We start from the raw sequence: 12,813 nt of genomic DNA on the forward strand, positions 1-12,813 counted from the left end.
GCTTGGGCCAGGGGCCGACAGTGAACAGGGAAGGACAGAGTAAAGCAAGCTGGAAGCTGGGAGGTAGCCAATTAAACATGCAGAAATACTTTTCTAGAAACAGCGTACTCCCTCTTAGTATTCTTGCTTCGTCTTTTGTTTTCCCATCTTTAATAAAAGAACAAGGTACTGAGGCGCATTTCCTTGCTTAGTGCCGGGGGCAGTGGGGCTGTGGGGGCGGGGGCACCTGAATGAAGGGGCAGCCACTGCTCAGCCCATTTCTCCCATGAGGAGATTTGGGGCCAGTGTCACCGGATGTTTAAAGTTTTCAAGAAAAGCAAGGAATCCACACTGAATGGGAAATCTCCCAATTGGCTCAAGTTCTTAAAAATAAACACTGCAGGTCAAGTGAAGTCTGCCTGTGGGCCGGACAAGGCCTGCGGCCTGTGGTTAGTGCTCTCTGGGCCAGAGTGGACTCTGACATCCTGCCTGGCTGTGGCGCAGTATGATTTATCCCTCAGAGGGGAGGGGACACTCAGCAGGACTGAGGCCACTCTAGGTTCTTCTCTGACATGCGCCTGTGAGGCTGGGACAGGCCAAGTCCCTTCCCCAGAGTCCACTTTCTTTATCAGCACAATAAAGGCCAGGGCTGGCTCTGTGGTTTTCAATCTTTTTTCAATAGGAGAACCTTTGTTTAAACCAGATCTTACAGGGAACAAATCACAATGTACGTGACAGATCCAAAGCAGAGCTGCCCCAGATACAGGGAGAGTCTGGAGTTCTACCCTGGGGCTGCCCTCTGCCCTTTCCCACGGGGCACCTCTGCCCGAGGCCGCAGAGCTCTGTGCCGTGGCTGCACTTCCACCGGCTAGCGCTCTCCACCCTGCCCTGCCCTGGCCTTCTGTGGCCTGAATGGCAGACGAGGGATGAGAAGAGAAGCAGGGCTGGAAGGAGAGCAAGCCACAGCGGGTCTGCCCACAGCCGCTCCTCACCACATTGTGCCCAGTCCCACATGCGGTGACCAGCAGCCGCTGGGTGCATTTGCATCCACTGGGTGCTTTCCACGTGTTTTTGCCTCAGCAGAGAGCCCGCCCGCCAAGGTACGCGCCCCTGCTTCCATTTCACAGGTGGGCAAGCCGAGACACAGGAGGGGGAAGCGTGTGGCCCACAGGGTCACTTGGCTGGAACGTGGGGGAGCCTAGATTCCCCCCCAGGCCTGTGCGGCTCCAAAGGCTGCCCGCTTCCCTTGGGCATCTTCTCTTATCCTTCACCCCCTCCCCGGGGGCCGTCCTGCAAACATGGGGATCCCGGGGCCCTGCAGGGACAGTTTCCATCCCTGGTGTCTCTGCGGCATGCCTCTCTTTGCAAAGTCCCTTCAGACATGATCTCATTTTGTGGGTGTCATTTTGATTTGTCTAAGCAGGCCTCTGTTTTCTGTCACCATGCAGGAGGCAGAACCGTCTGAGCCCCGAAGTACAGAGGTGACGAGGAAGCCTAAGGCCACTGCTCCTTCTGCAAACAAGAGGCCCAAGAAGGAGGCCAAGAAGAAGCGGTAGAAGAGGCGGCCTGTAGAGCCCGGTGGGCGGGGCCAGGGCCTTGGGGGCGGGGCCCCCACCGGTCCCCTGGGGCTCAAAGTCCTGTTCCCTCACTTCATCCCAGCCTCAGGATCTGAGGTGGCTGGGATGCCCTCTGACCACAGAGAGCTGGACAGTCACGACAGGCCCCAGGCCCCAGCTGGGCAGACTCCACTTCCACTTCCTTCTGCTTCCCCGATGGTTTAGAGCCATGGGGAGTGAAACCCCCTGTGAGCAGAGACTGCCTTGGAAGTCTCTCAGAAGCGGGGCGGCTGACAGTTGCATTTTCTTACTTAATCCCCATGTCCTGCCTTATAGATTCACACTACATCTCAGAGTCCTTATCTGATGCTGACAAGCACTGCCCTCTCCCATCCTCTGTGTCCTGCAGATCAGATCTCCTGCTAATCAGTCACCTTTGTCTCTGCTTGTGTGCATGGAGCCAGGCCAGGCGTCCCCTGTTTGTTTAAGTCAAGACACTAAGGCCACTGCAGCGCTAGTGGTCCTACTGGTACAACAGCCAGTCTGGAAGATGCCTGGCAGGAGGGCCAGCAGATGGCAGGGACTTGGCTGAAGGAGTGTATATTCTTCGGCTCAACTTCCTGAGCCTCTGAAATGGGGGACTTGTCAATCACAGACCAACCTCTTTTCAACCCATCACAGCACATTCAAGATATTCTTTTTGGCTTCCATCTGTACCCCCTCCCCTCCCCCCTCCCCACCGCCGTTCTTAAAACTCCTGACCAGTGAGGAAAAGTCACTTGGGGGAGTGGATGTCAATAAAAGGCCCCGAACGCTGAACCTCCTCTGTGTTGTTGCCTGTGCTGAGATGGAGCCTGTCCCCTGATCCCTGCTGGGGGGACGGGGCAGTGAGGGAGGAGCGCCCCCCACCCCCGAAGAAGTGTGACAGTGGGGCCTGGGATGGCTGGAGCAGGGGCCAGCTGGTCAGAGCAGCTTTGGGGCGAGTTTCAGGAAGGGTCCAGCCTGCTGCTTTGTGCGGCCCTTAGTCACTGGGAACATCCGTGAGTGTGTGAGAGTTTCCGTCAGACCCAGGCCCCACTCATTCCCCGGGTCCTGCTGCCTGAGGAAGGCGCTGCTTGTCCTCAGAGTGGCTTGAGGAAGACCCAGTCTTGGTGTAGGTGTGGGTCCTGACAGCCCCCAAAGAAAAGCCTCAACCTGTGGTTCTTCCAAACGCCCGGCTGGTTTACAGTTTCCTGAACACTTTCCTAAGTGTTGTCACAGCTGATGAGGATGAGCTTAAAGGATGAGTGTGTCTCATTTCCCTTTTAGAGATGGAGACTGAAGTCCTGACAACTTGAGAGAGCCAGAACTCGGACTTGGACCCAGTCCTTGGCCCTCTTCTCGATATTTAACAAATGTTTGGTGAGTGTCAGCAGGCCGGGGCTGTGAGGGCCCCACCTGCTGGAGGCCGGGCTGGATCCCAGCAGGAGGGGCTTCTGCTGAGTGTTTCTGTTCACAGACATTCACTGAGAGTCTGCTCGAGGCTCATGCCACGCTGCGGGGGTGGGGGGTGTGCGGAAGTAAGGAGGCTTCCCAGGAGCCCAAAGTGTGCCTGGCCCAGTGGGAGACCAATCGACTGAGGCGTGTGCATAGCCTGTCCAGCGGGGGAGCAGTGGGTGGGGGCGCCCATTCAGTCTTGGGGGGCAGCACCCGGCAGAGGGACTCCGAATGACTGAGCGGAGTCTTAAACGCCCAGCAGGAATTGAAACCAAAGGAAATCATTCTGGTAAAGCAAGGACCTGACCTCTAGAGCCCACCCATCCACTTCCTGGAGAGGGGGCAGCTCTGAAATCACAGGAGCAGGGCTGCCTTGGTAGGTCTGACTCCTTTAAATTGCTCCCCATTGAGGCTGTTGGCCAGAGAACAGCCCTAGGAAAGCAAGGGTGGTCCTCTGCCCCACCCGCCCCTCACTCCACACGTAACTTTGGACAGAGTTTGCAGCATTGACCCTTCTGGAACCCCTACCCTTAACTGGTTTTCCTCCTACGTCACTGGTTCCTCCTAATCAAAGGGGCCCGGGGCTCAGTCCTTGATCCTCTCTACTCTGCCTGCACTCCCTCGGAGACAGCATCCAGGCTTGTGGCTTTATGTATTTATTTTGGTCTTTTTAGGGCCGCACCTGCAGCCTATGGAGGTTCTCAGGCTAGGGGTCGAATTGGAGCCGTAGCCACCGGCCTACACCACAGCCACAGCAATGCGGGATCTGAGCCGAGTCTGCAACCTACATCACAGCTTACGGCAACGCCGGATCCTTAACCCACTGAGCAAGGGCAGGGATCGAACCCACAACCTCATGGTTCCTAGTCAGATTCGTTAACCACTGAGCCACGACAGGAACTCCAGCAGGATCTTTATAAGGGAAAGAACAAAGGTATGAAAGTGAGGGAGGAGATGTGATGATGGAAGCAGAAGTTGGAATGATATGGGGACACAAGCCAGGGAATATGGGGGTGGCCTCTGGAAACCGGCAGAGGCAAGGTACCAACTCCTCCCCCCCACCGCCGCCCCAGAGCCTCCAGAAGGAACACAGCTCTGCCAGCACCTTGATTTCAGTCCAGTGACACCCATTTTGGACTCCTGACCTCAAAAAACTAGAATATTACAATTTGTGTTGTTTTAAGCCACTAAGATTGTGGTAACTTGCCACAGCAGCAGTAGGAAAGGAATGCCCCTTACTTTCCTCTCAACATTACTCAGGAAAGCCTTCTCTAGCCACCTAATTTACATTTCTAACCTTTCCCCCAAACGGTCTATCCCTCACCCCTCATTTTTTTCTCCTTAGCACATACTGCCATTGAACATACTATATATTTTAGTAACTTTATTTATGGTCTTATCCCCTCCTTGGAATGTGAGCTCCAAGAAGAAAGGAGTTTTATTGCTGTTCTTGCTTATAGACCAAAGTCCCCACGGCCTAGAAGAGTGCCTGGCACATAGCAGTGCTCAATAAATAATTGCAGCGTGGGTGATGGTAGGAGAAGGTGGCTTGACCTGACTTTGTAGCTTACGTGGGCCCAGACACTTTACATGCCCAATAGTACGACATTCTCACAACAGCCCCATGATGCTGGTAGCATTAGCACCCCCACAGAGGGGGACGTGGGAGTGCCTGGAATTGAACTCAGGCAGGCTGACTCCAGGGCCCACTCTCTGAGTCATGCTGCTGTTTCCTCCCTTTCTGCCCTGGAATTCTCAAGGGGAAGGGGTGGTTCTCTGGGAGAGAAAAGGTCGGACTCAGGTGCTGGGGACTTTACTACTCAAAGGACGAAATCACTAATGGTAAATTTAGTGGCGTTTGTTATATTTACAATGTTGTGCAACCACCATCACCATCTAGTTCCAAACTGTTTTTGTACTCCAGGAGAAAACTGCACGCCCATTAAGCAGTCTCTCCCCCATTCTCTATTTCCCCCAGTCCTAGGCAATCACTAATCTGCTATCTGATTTCTTTTGCTTAGAATTATGTTTTTTTTTTTTTTTTCCTTTTTTGGCTGCATCCACAGCATGTGGAATTTCCCCGGGTAGGGATCGAACCTGTGCCACAATGGTGACCTGAGCCGCTACAATGACAATGCCAGATCCTTGACCTGCTGTACCACAAGGGAACTCCTAGCATGATGTTTTTAAAGTTCATTCATGTCGTAGCATGTATCAATACTTCTTTCGTCTTTATGGCTGAATAGTATTCATGTGTGTGTGTGTTAAGGCAACTTGAATGAGATTTGGAGCCAGTCACATTTTGAATATGGATCCTATGGACATGTGGCTGAGTGGTGTTAGGCAAAGGAATTCACATCTCTGATGTTCAGAGTCCACCAAATAGAGATCATTCAACGACCTTGCTCGGTTATTATAAAAATTAGACATACTATGTATATGTAAGGTGCCTGGAGCAAAATAAGCCATTTATAAATGGCAGCAGTGAAAATGATTATTTAGTCAGGGGCAAATTTATCATTAAAACATTCTGACCTCAAGTCAGCCGTGATCTTGGCTTTCTTGCAAGACAGACATGTCCTTAGCCCCCGAGTCCTGGGAAACCAAAGTCAACAGAGGGGTTCCAGGGCTGAGCTCATGTTTGCTTTTGTATTTGTAGAGCTCCTTATGTTGCCAGTAGATTTTGTCCTCGGTTTTTCTTTCCTTATTTGTTTGACAGTCTTTCAAATCATGGAGGTTGAAAGCTCCGTGGCAGCGAAGGAGAGAGGAACTACCTTTAAAAAAAATTTAAGTAAGTACATGAAAGGAGTTCATTAGTCATCAGGAAAATGCAAATTAAAACCACAGTGTGATTCCAGAATGACTAAAATCGAAGACTGACCTGAGCAGATGTTGAGGGGAGTATGGAGTGACTGGGATGCTCGTACATCGCTGGTGGGAGGATAAAATGGTACAACCACGTTAAAAAACTATTTGGGAGCTTCTTTTTTAAAAAGTACCGCAGTTTGGGTCCACAATGCGCAAACCATCATCAATTCAAGACACAGAGATCTGGACTCAGCTTCTGGCCGCTGAACAAATTCGCAGATAAATTCCTTTAGCATTCTAGGAACAACTTTTTTAAAAAAAATTATGAGAAAACATTTGTTCTCTTCTTGAAAATAAAATTGTTTTTACAAAAAAAGGAAAAATAAAATAAAAAATTTAAGAAGTGCAACATACCCAGCATTCCAGTCTTAGGTATTTAACCAAGAGAATTGAAAATATTTGTTCATGAAAGTCTTGTACTAAAGTCTAGCTAGAATGTTCATGGCAGCTTTCATCATAATAGGCAAAAAAACAAAAATAGCCCAGATACTCATCAGCGGTAGAATGGATAAAAGTGTAGTGTATTTATATGATGAAATACTATACATCATAAAGGAATCATCCTACCCATACACTCAATGATACGAACGACTCTTGAAACTGTTATGTTGAGGAAAAGAAGCCAAATGTACCCACAAACACACAAATACGATATCTACTGCCTGGGTCTGTCCACGTGGAATTCTAAAAGAGACAAAACCAATGTGTGGTGATGGAAATCGGATCAGTGGTTGTTCCTGGGAGAAGGGCTGCCTAGGAAGGGGCATGAGAAAACGTTCTGGGGTGATTGAAATGTTCTGTATCTTCATCAAAATTGAGCATTTCACTATGTGTGAATTACACCTTAATGAGAGTTTTCTAGCAATGAGATCCTGCTGTTAAGCATTGAGAACTATGTCTAGTCACTTATGACAGAGCATGATAATGAGAGAAAAAAGAATGTAAGCATGTATGTGGAACTGGGTCACTATGCTGTAGAGTAGGAAAAAAATTGTATTGGGGACATAACAATACTAAAAATAATGTGATTAAAAAATAAATTTATATATTATAATAAAACAAAAAAAAATTTTTTTTTAATTTTCTCTTGGGCCAAGCACTAAGCTATGTGCTTTGTACACATTATATCATTTAACTTGTCAGCAATCCCATAGGCAGATGTTATTATCTCTGCTTTATAGAAGAGAAAATTGAGGCCCTGAAAGGTACAGTAAATTGACTCAGGACTCACAGCTAGAAAAATGAGATTAGAACCCAGGCAGTATGATGGCAAAGCCCATGCCTCTGCCTCAAATGTCCCCTCTTCCTTTTACCCCTTCCCATTTTACAGATGGGGAAACTGAGTCCCAGAGAGGAGACAGCTTTTGGGCATCAAAAGTTTTATTGAATCACATCCTCACTCAGGCCAAGGAGTCATGTTCACTCCCACTTCTGCCCAGCTGGGGCTTGGGAGCTAAAAGTACAATTTTGAAAAAGAGTTGAGTATGATGTTCATATTATGAGACCCAAACTGAGGGCACAGATATCCCGTGACTTCAAAATGAGAGATTGAGTTTTCCCTCTGTCTTTGCACTGCCAGAGTAGTTCCAGTGGTTTTCTGTGAGTGATGGAAGCTTACCATTCACTCTCCCTGCAATTAAACCATGTTCTCCCCCTAGGTCTCTGCCACCAGATTCACCTGTTACCTCCTGCCGTGTCTTCCTGGGTTGTAAGATCTTCAAACCCTCTTAACACATTCATCAAGCTTCCCTCTGCTTAATTTAAGAGTAGAAGGCATGAGTTTCTCACCTTCCCCTTGACAGAATTCTGGGATGGAACAACAAAAACAGCCAATCTAATTTGGTCAACCTTAAGAGCAGCTGTTGTCAGGTTCAGCAGATCATGCTCTTTAAAAAGCAATACTATCCTTGGTGTTCTTTGAAGACACCACGTTGCATTTTGGGAGAATTTGGCTCAAACCGTGATAGTTTCTCTCCCCAAAGCTTGAATCTCTGGAAGAAAAAAGTGAAAAGGTCCCAGTTCCCTCCTTCTCCTTGGTCCACTAAAGAGAAACTTCATCTTGAAATTTCTTTGTCTCCTCTTTAAAAGCTGCCGAATGTATCTCCTGGTCTGCCTTTTCTCTGGAACTGGCAAGTGGTGCCGTGAATGAATCACCCTGCTTCTTGGGAATGTTTTGCTCCAAGAGCTCAAGGGGGTACAACAGGCTGATAAACAGCCTTTGAATGATCCCTCCTCCCCCTACCGCGGCGCCTGGGGCTTGTGAGTTCATAGAACTGGACCAGGCTTGAGCTTTCGGAGATGGCTGCGTGCAGCCTGGTCTTGCAGATGAGGAAACCTAGGCTTTAGCATTTCCGGGAGGAGAGCAGGGCCAGGGTCATCTGAGTGTGATTCACCCCTCTGATCTTCAGCCCTGCGTTACCTCTTCATCGTTCTGAGCTGCAGCTTCCTTCTCTGGAAAACGAGGGCGGGGACCCTGATATCCCTTTCCGTGTCCTGTCATTCAGGGGCCCTCTGCATCTGCATGGCCGCTTGGGAGAGATGCTTAACCTGAAATGTGGGGCTCTGCCCGGGGAGCCAGAGAAGGATCAAGGCCCATGGCCCTTCCCCAGGCACCGACCAGTTCAGTTTGGATGAGATCTGTTCAATAAACACCCTCACGCCCCTGGCTCTGTCCAGACTCTGAGCCGGGCACTGGGGACACCAGGGGGTTCAGATCTGGCCTCTGTCTTCGATCTGTGGGGCCACGTCGACACAGACAATTCCAACAGACTGTGGCAAGCCTGGTGATGTCATGCCTGAGGGGCTTTGGGAATGTAGGGGAGGGCCCTAACCCAGCCTGGAGGAGAGTCAGGGAAGGCTTCCAGAGGGAGGTGACAATGCCGGAGGATTAGCATCTAGGGGCACTGAAGAAGAAGGGGATGACTGATGGAATGAGGCCTTGGGCAAGCCCCTTCCCCACTCGGGGCCCCAGGCTCCCCAGAGCACACTCTGGGGGGATGGCTAACTCAGCTGAGGGCCATGGGCTCCCCACCTGGAACTTCCGAGGTGTTCTGAGTGTCCACCTCTCTGGCAAAAGGATGGAGTCCTGGGACCCTCAGTCCCTGTTAACTGCCCCTGTCTCCCTCCTGCCTGTCCCAGCCAGGCTAGGCTGCTGCCAAGTGTGAGGCCACTCCCTCCATCCACCTCCGCCCACCTCCGCCCCTCCGGGCCTCTTGTGATCCAGCTCCTGCCCCCCCACCCCCCACCCCCACCCCCCCACCCCGCCCCTCTGCAGCTGCGCTGCCTGGGGGCTGCTCTAGTTGCTCAAGGGCTCAATGGCCTGGACACTTTGCCATCCCTGCCTTCTCTCGTGACCCCTCGCACCATCAGGCTGACCCAGGACCCCCTCCAGGGAGCCTAGAACTCCCTTCAGAGACCCCCTTCTGCGGTCTTAGAGATGGGAGGACTCCTTGGGGCTCTGCCTGGCTTTCTTCTCATTCTAGACACAACATCCCACTCTGAGCCTCTGTATCCTCATCAGTGAAATGGGTATAATAACGGAGTTGATGAAGGGATTAAATGCACCCGGTGCAGAGTGTGTTCAATAAATGTTGGCTAAAGTATTTAATTTTTTCAACACAGCCATGGATACCTAAAAGGTTCCTCCAGCATAATTTGGCCAAAACTGACCTCTTGACTTTCTGCCCTCAGGGGGTTCCTACCCAGGCTTCCCCATCTCAGCAAATGGCAACTCCATCTACTCAAACCAAAAGCCTGGGAATTAATCTCATTCCCGCCCTCTCTGTGCACCCACGCTCCTGATCCCAGCAAGGACTGTGGGAGCTTCCTCTAAATGCGCTTGAATCATGCTCTCCCCACCACCTCCCCTGCCTGGGCTGAGACATCTTCACCCCCTCCCAGCCCCCTTGCTGGCCTCCCCACTGTTACCTGCCCCCCCTTAACCCTCTTCCTGCAGCTGCCAGGAGGCTCTTTCAAGAAAACACACTGAGGAGCTCTCTTGTGGCACAGTGGGTTAAGGATCCAGCATTATCATTGCTGTAGCTTGAGTGACTCCAGTGGCACAGGTTTGATCCCTGGCCTGGGAGATTCCATATGCTGTGGGAGTGGCCAGCACACACACACGCGCACACACACACACACACACACACACACACACACACACTTTGAATTGTGTCACCCCTTCTTGTTTACCATCTACAGAGGTTTCCCAGTGCATTTCACTAAAGTTCAGGCTTTCCCCACACCGTGGGAGGCTCTAGGCCTGCTCCAGGCCCCAGCTTCACCTCCTGCTGCTCCGCCCAGACCAGTTCACACCTGTTCTCACCTCAGGGCATGTGCCTCAGTACTGTTCCCTCCAGATCCATGTATGGCCATGCTTCCTTTTTTTGGCTGTACCTGTGGCCTGTGGAAGTTCCCGGGCCAGGGACTGAACCTGCACCACAGCAGTGACCCAAACCACAGCAGTGCCAATGCTGGATTCTTAACCTGCTGAGCCACCAGGGAACTCCTGGCCACTCTTCTTACCCTTAGAACTTCAGCTAAAATTCACCTCCTGTGAGAAGTCCTCCCTAACTTCCTGTCTTCCACGCTCCCCACTCTTCCCCACCACATCCGGGGCTTACTCCCATCCTCGCAGGTGGCACAACCTGTCTTTCTGAATCAATAGGTTTGTCCTCTGGTTTATCCACCACCGCTCACACCAACCTATGAACTTCACGAAGGCAGGAGCTGTGTGTATTTTATCAATCAGTGTGTACCCACCAGACCATAAATATTCCATTAACTTCCGAGGCCTCAACCAGATTCACACCCGGGCTCTGTGACTTTGGGGAAGTTTCTTGCCATCTCTGAGCCTTGAGCTTCAGATGGACCCCCTCCTTGCCCTGGCCCCAGGTGCAAGGGGGATGGAGGGAGGCGGCCCAGGCTGGCCCTGTCCCCTGCTGCATCCTTCACACTTTTCCTCTTGTTGACACAGACCGTGCTCCACAGTGTTTGCAGAGTTGAGTGGAGTCCCCAAGGCCCTGCAAGCACAGATGCCAGAACCTCCAGGAATGAGAAGACCGCAGGGCAACTAGCTCCAGGCCTGGGCAGCTCAGTTAGCTATTGAATGATGAAATATGTTTAATTATTGGGAGGTGGCTGTGGTGGAACTCTAGGACAGACCACAAGTGGCAAGAGGCCCGGTTCAAACTGGGGTGGTAGGGAGGAGTCTCCCCCAGGTCCTGCCACCTGCATGGGATTGTGGCCCCCCGGGGGGCGAGGCCTGGGCCGGCACAGGGGCTGAGTTCCTTCCTGGCTGCTGCTGGGATCCCCCACTCCCAACCCCTCCCTGAGCCATCAGGGGTACAGGGAGAAGGTGAGGCCAGACTCAGGGTGTGACCTGGGGCAGGGTGGCTGGCTCAGATCCAGGTCTGGGAGCCTGAGTTAATGTGCTCGCCTCAGGCAGGGGCTGGGACAGGCCTGGCGCTGTTCCAGTGGACCTGGGGAATCCAGGCCTGAGATTCCTGTCCCAGCAAGCATGGGGCCTGTTCAGTGTCAAGCCCTGGTCTGGACCACGCTGGGGCACGAGGGTGACCCAGGCCCACGCTGCAGCCCCCTGGCGCTCTTGGCCTGCAGGAGGGGAAGTAGAGGGACATTCCTTGTGACATATGCAGGTGGGGTCCGTGAAGCTTTGACCTAGGCAGAGGGTCAGGGAAGGGGCAAAGAATGAACCGGATTAACCAGGGAGGGGAGGCAGGGAGAAGGACATCCCAGGTGGCACAAAGAGCAGAGGTGAGACAGTGCTACAGTGGCCAGTGACCAGCAATTCAGCCCCCAGGGAGGCTGCAGATAGCACTGTGTGGTCTTCTTTATGGGCTTTGGCCTGAGGCTACGGGAAGCCATTGACCAGAGTTGAATCTTGGAAAGAGGAAGATGAGGGCTATTATGGGCTGTATCTGGGATGGGGGACCAGAGGCCAGGAGGTCACAGGGAGTCCAGAATGACGTCTGGTGCACCCTGCGCCCCGGCTGAGCATGGGGGAGGGGCAGACGGAGGTGTGGTGAAAGGGGTAGAGGCAGGAGGTCTGAGGGGAGCGGGCAGGTTAGGGGTGCTAGGTTTCCAGCTGAAGTGCCTGAGAGGCTGGAATAGCTATTATGCCGGGGACCCAGGAAGGGGGCCGGTTTCAGGGAACAGAGGATGTGTTGTTTAGGACAAGGAGAATATCCAGGACAGCAGAGTGGGGGTGGGAGAGTGTCCTGGGGGAAGGGCTGGAGGATGATGGACGGATGGGTTCAGAGGTCTCGAGAGAGACTGGGATGTGGGAGGGGGGCTGGGGCGAAGCTGGGTGGGTGGTCCCTTCTCAGACGTTCTCCCTCTGGCTCTCTGGAGGCGGGGAGCAGGCTTGGTTACGGAATGTGAGGGAGTTAACAGCCCTGGGGTGGGGTGGCGGTCCTGAAGCCAAAGGGTGTCAGGAGTGGGGGACAAAGGCTCCAGCCTCCCTCTGTAGGATGGACATTTCTGGAAGGCATGTCCAAACGCATTCTCGGAGGAATGGAGCCCCTGTTGCCTCCGGCAGTGACCTGGATAAGACTCCTTATACTGGCCTCACCCCTTCCCTGTCTCCTCCTGTCCCCTCTCTGTGACTTCTGGGATCCCCTCCCGGATGAGTGCTGGTCTCAGGCTCAGCCTGGAGAGAACCTGACGAAGGTGAAGTCTAGCGGGAGCCACCAGACTATGGGCTTCTCTGGGCTACCATTGGCTGGGTCCTTGGCCCCACACCCAGGCCCAGGGCTGAGGAGAACCCCCTCCTTGTCCCCTGCCTCTGCCCTACCCTGGGAGGGTTTGTGGACATAAACAGGGTGAGCCGAGGTCCACGGAAAGGGGAAGAACAGGGCCCCAGAACGTCATGGAAGAGAACTGAGCACTTCCCCCAGGGGAGTCTCTCTCTTCCTCA

The 12,813-nt window shown here is 52.4% G+C and overlaps 1 protein-coding gene across 4 annotated transcripts in view; it reads left to right on the forward strand.

Annotated features, from left to right (window-relative positions):
* Positions 1-2,354, forward strand: part of MANBAL (mannosidase beta like) — a 28,860-nt gene extending 26,506 nt beyond the window's left edge. For all 4 annotated transcript variants that reach the window (XM_085003877.1, XM_021077555.2, XM_085003878.1 and 1 more), the window contains one exon: positions 1,428-2,354. In XM_085003877.1, coding sequence (XP_084860003.1) covers positions 1,428-1,535 — 108 coding nt within the window. In that variant the 3' untranslated portion in view covers positions 1,536-2,354. The remainder of the gene's footprint in view (positions 1-1,427) is intronic.
* The last annotated feature ends 10,459 nt before the right edge of the window (positions 2,355-12,813 follow it).

Source organism: Sus scrofa, chromosome 17, assembly GCF_054392235.1.
Source record: "Sus scrofa isolate SSC_HxYL_T2T_F1_AM1 chromosome 17, Sscrofa_HxYL_maternal_Yorkshire_Landrace_v2.0, whole genome shotgun sequence".
Lineage (NCBI taxonomy): Eukaryota > Metazoa > Chordata > Mammalia > Artiodactyla > Suidae > Sus > Sus scrofa.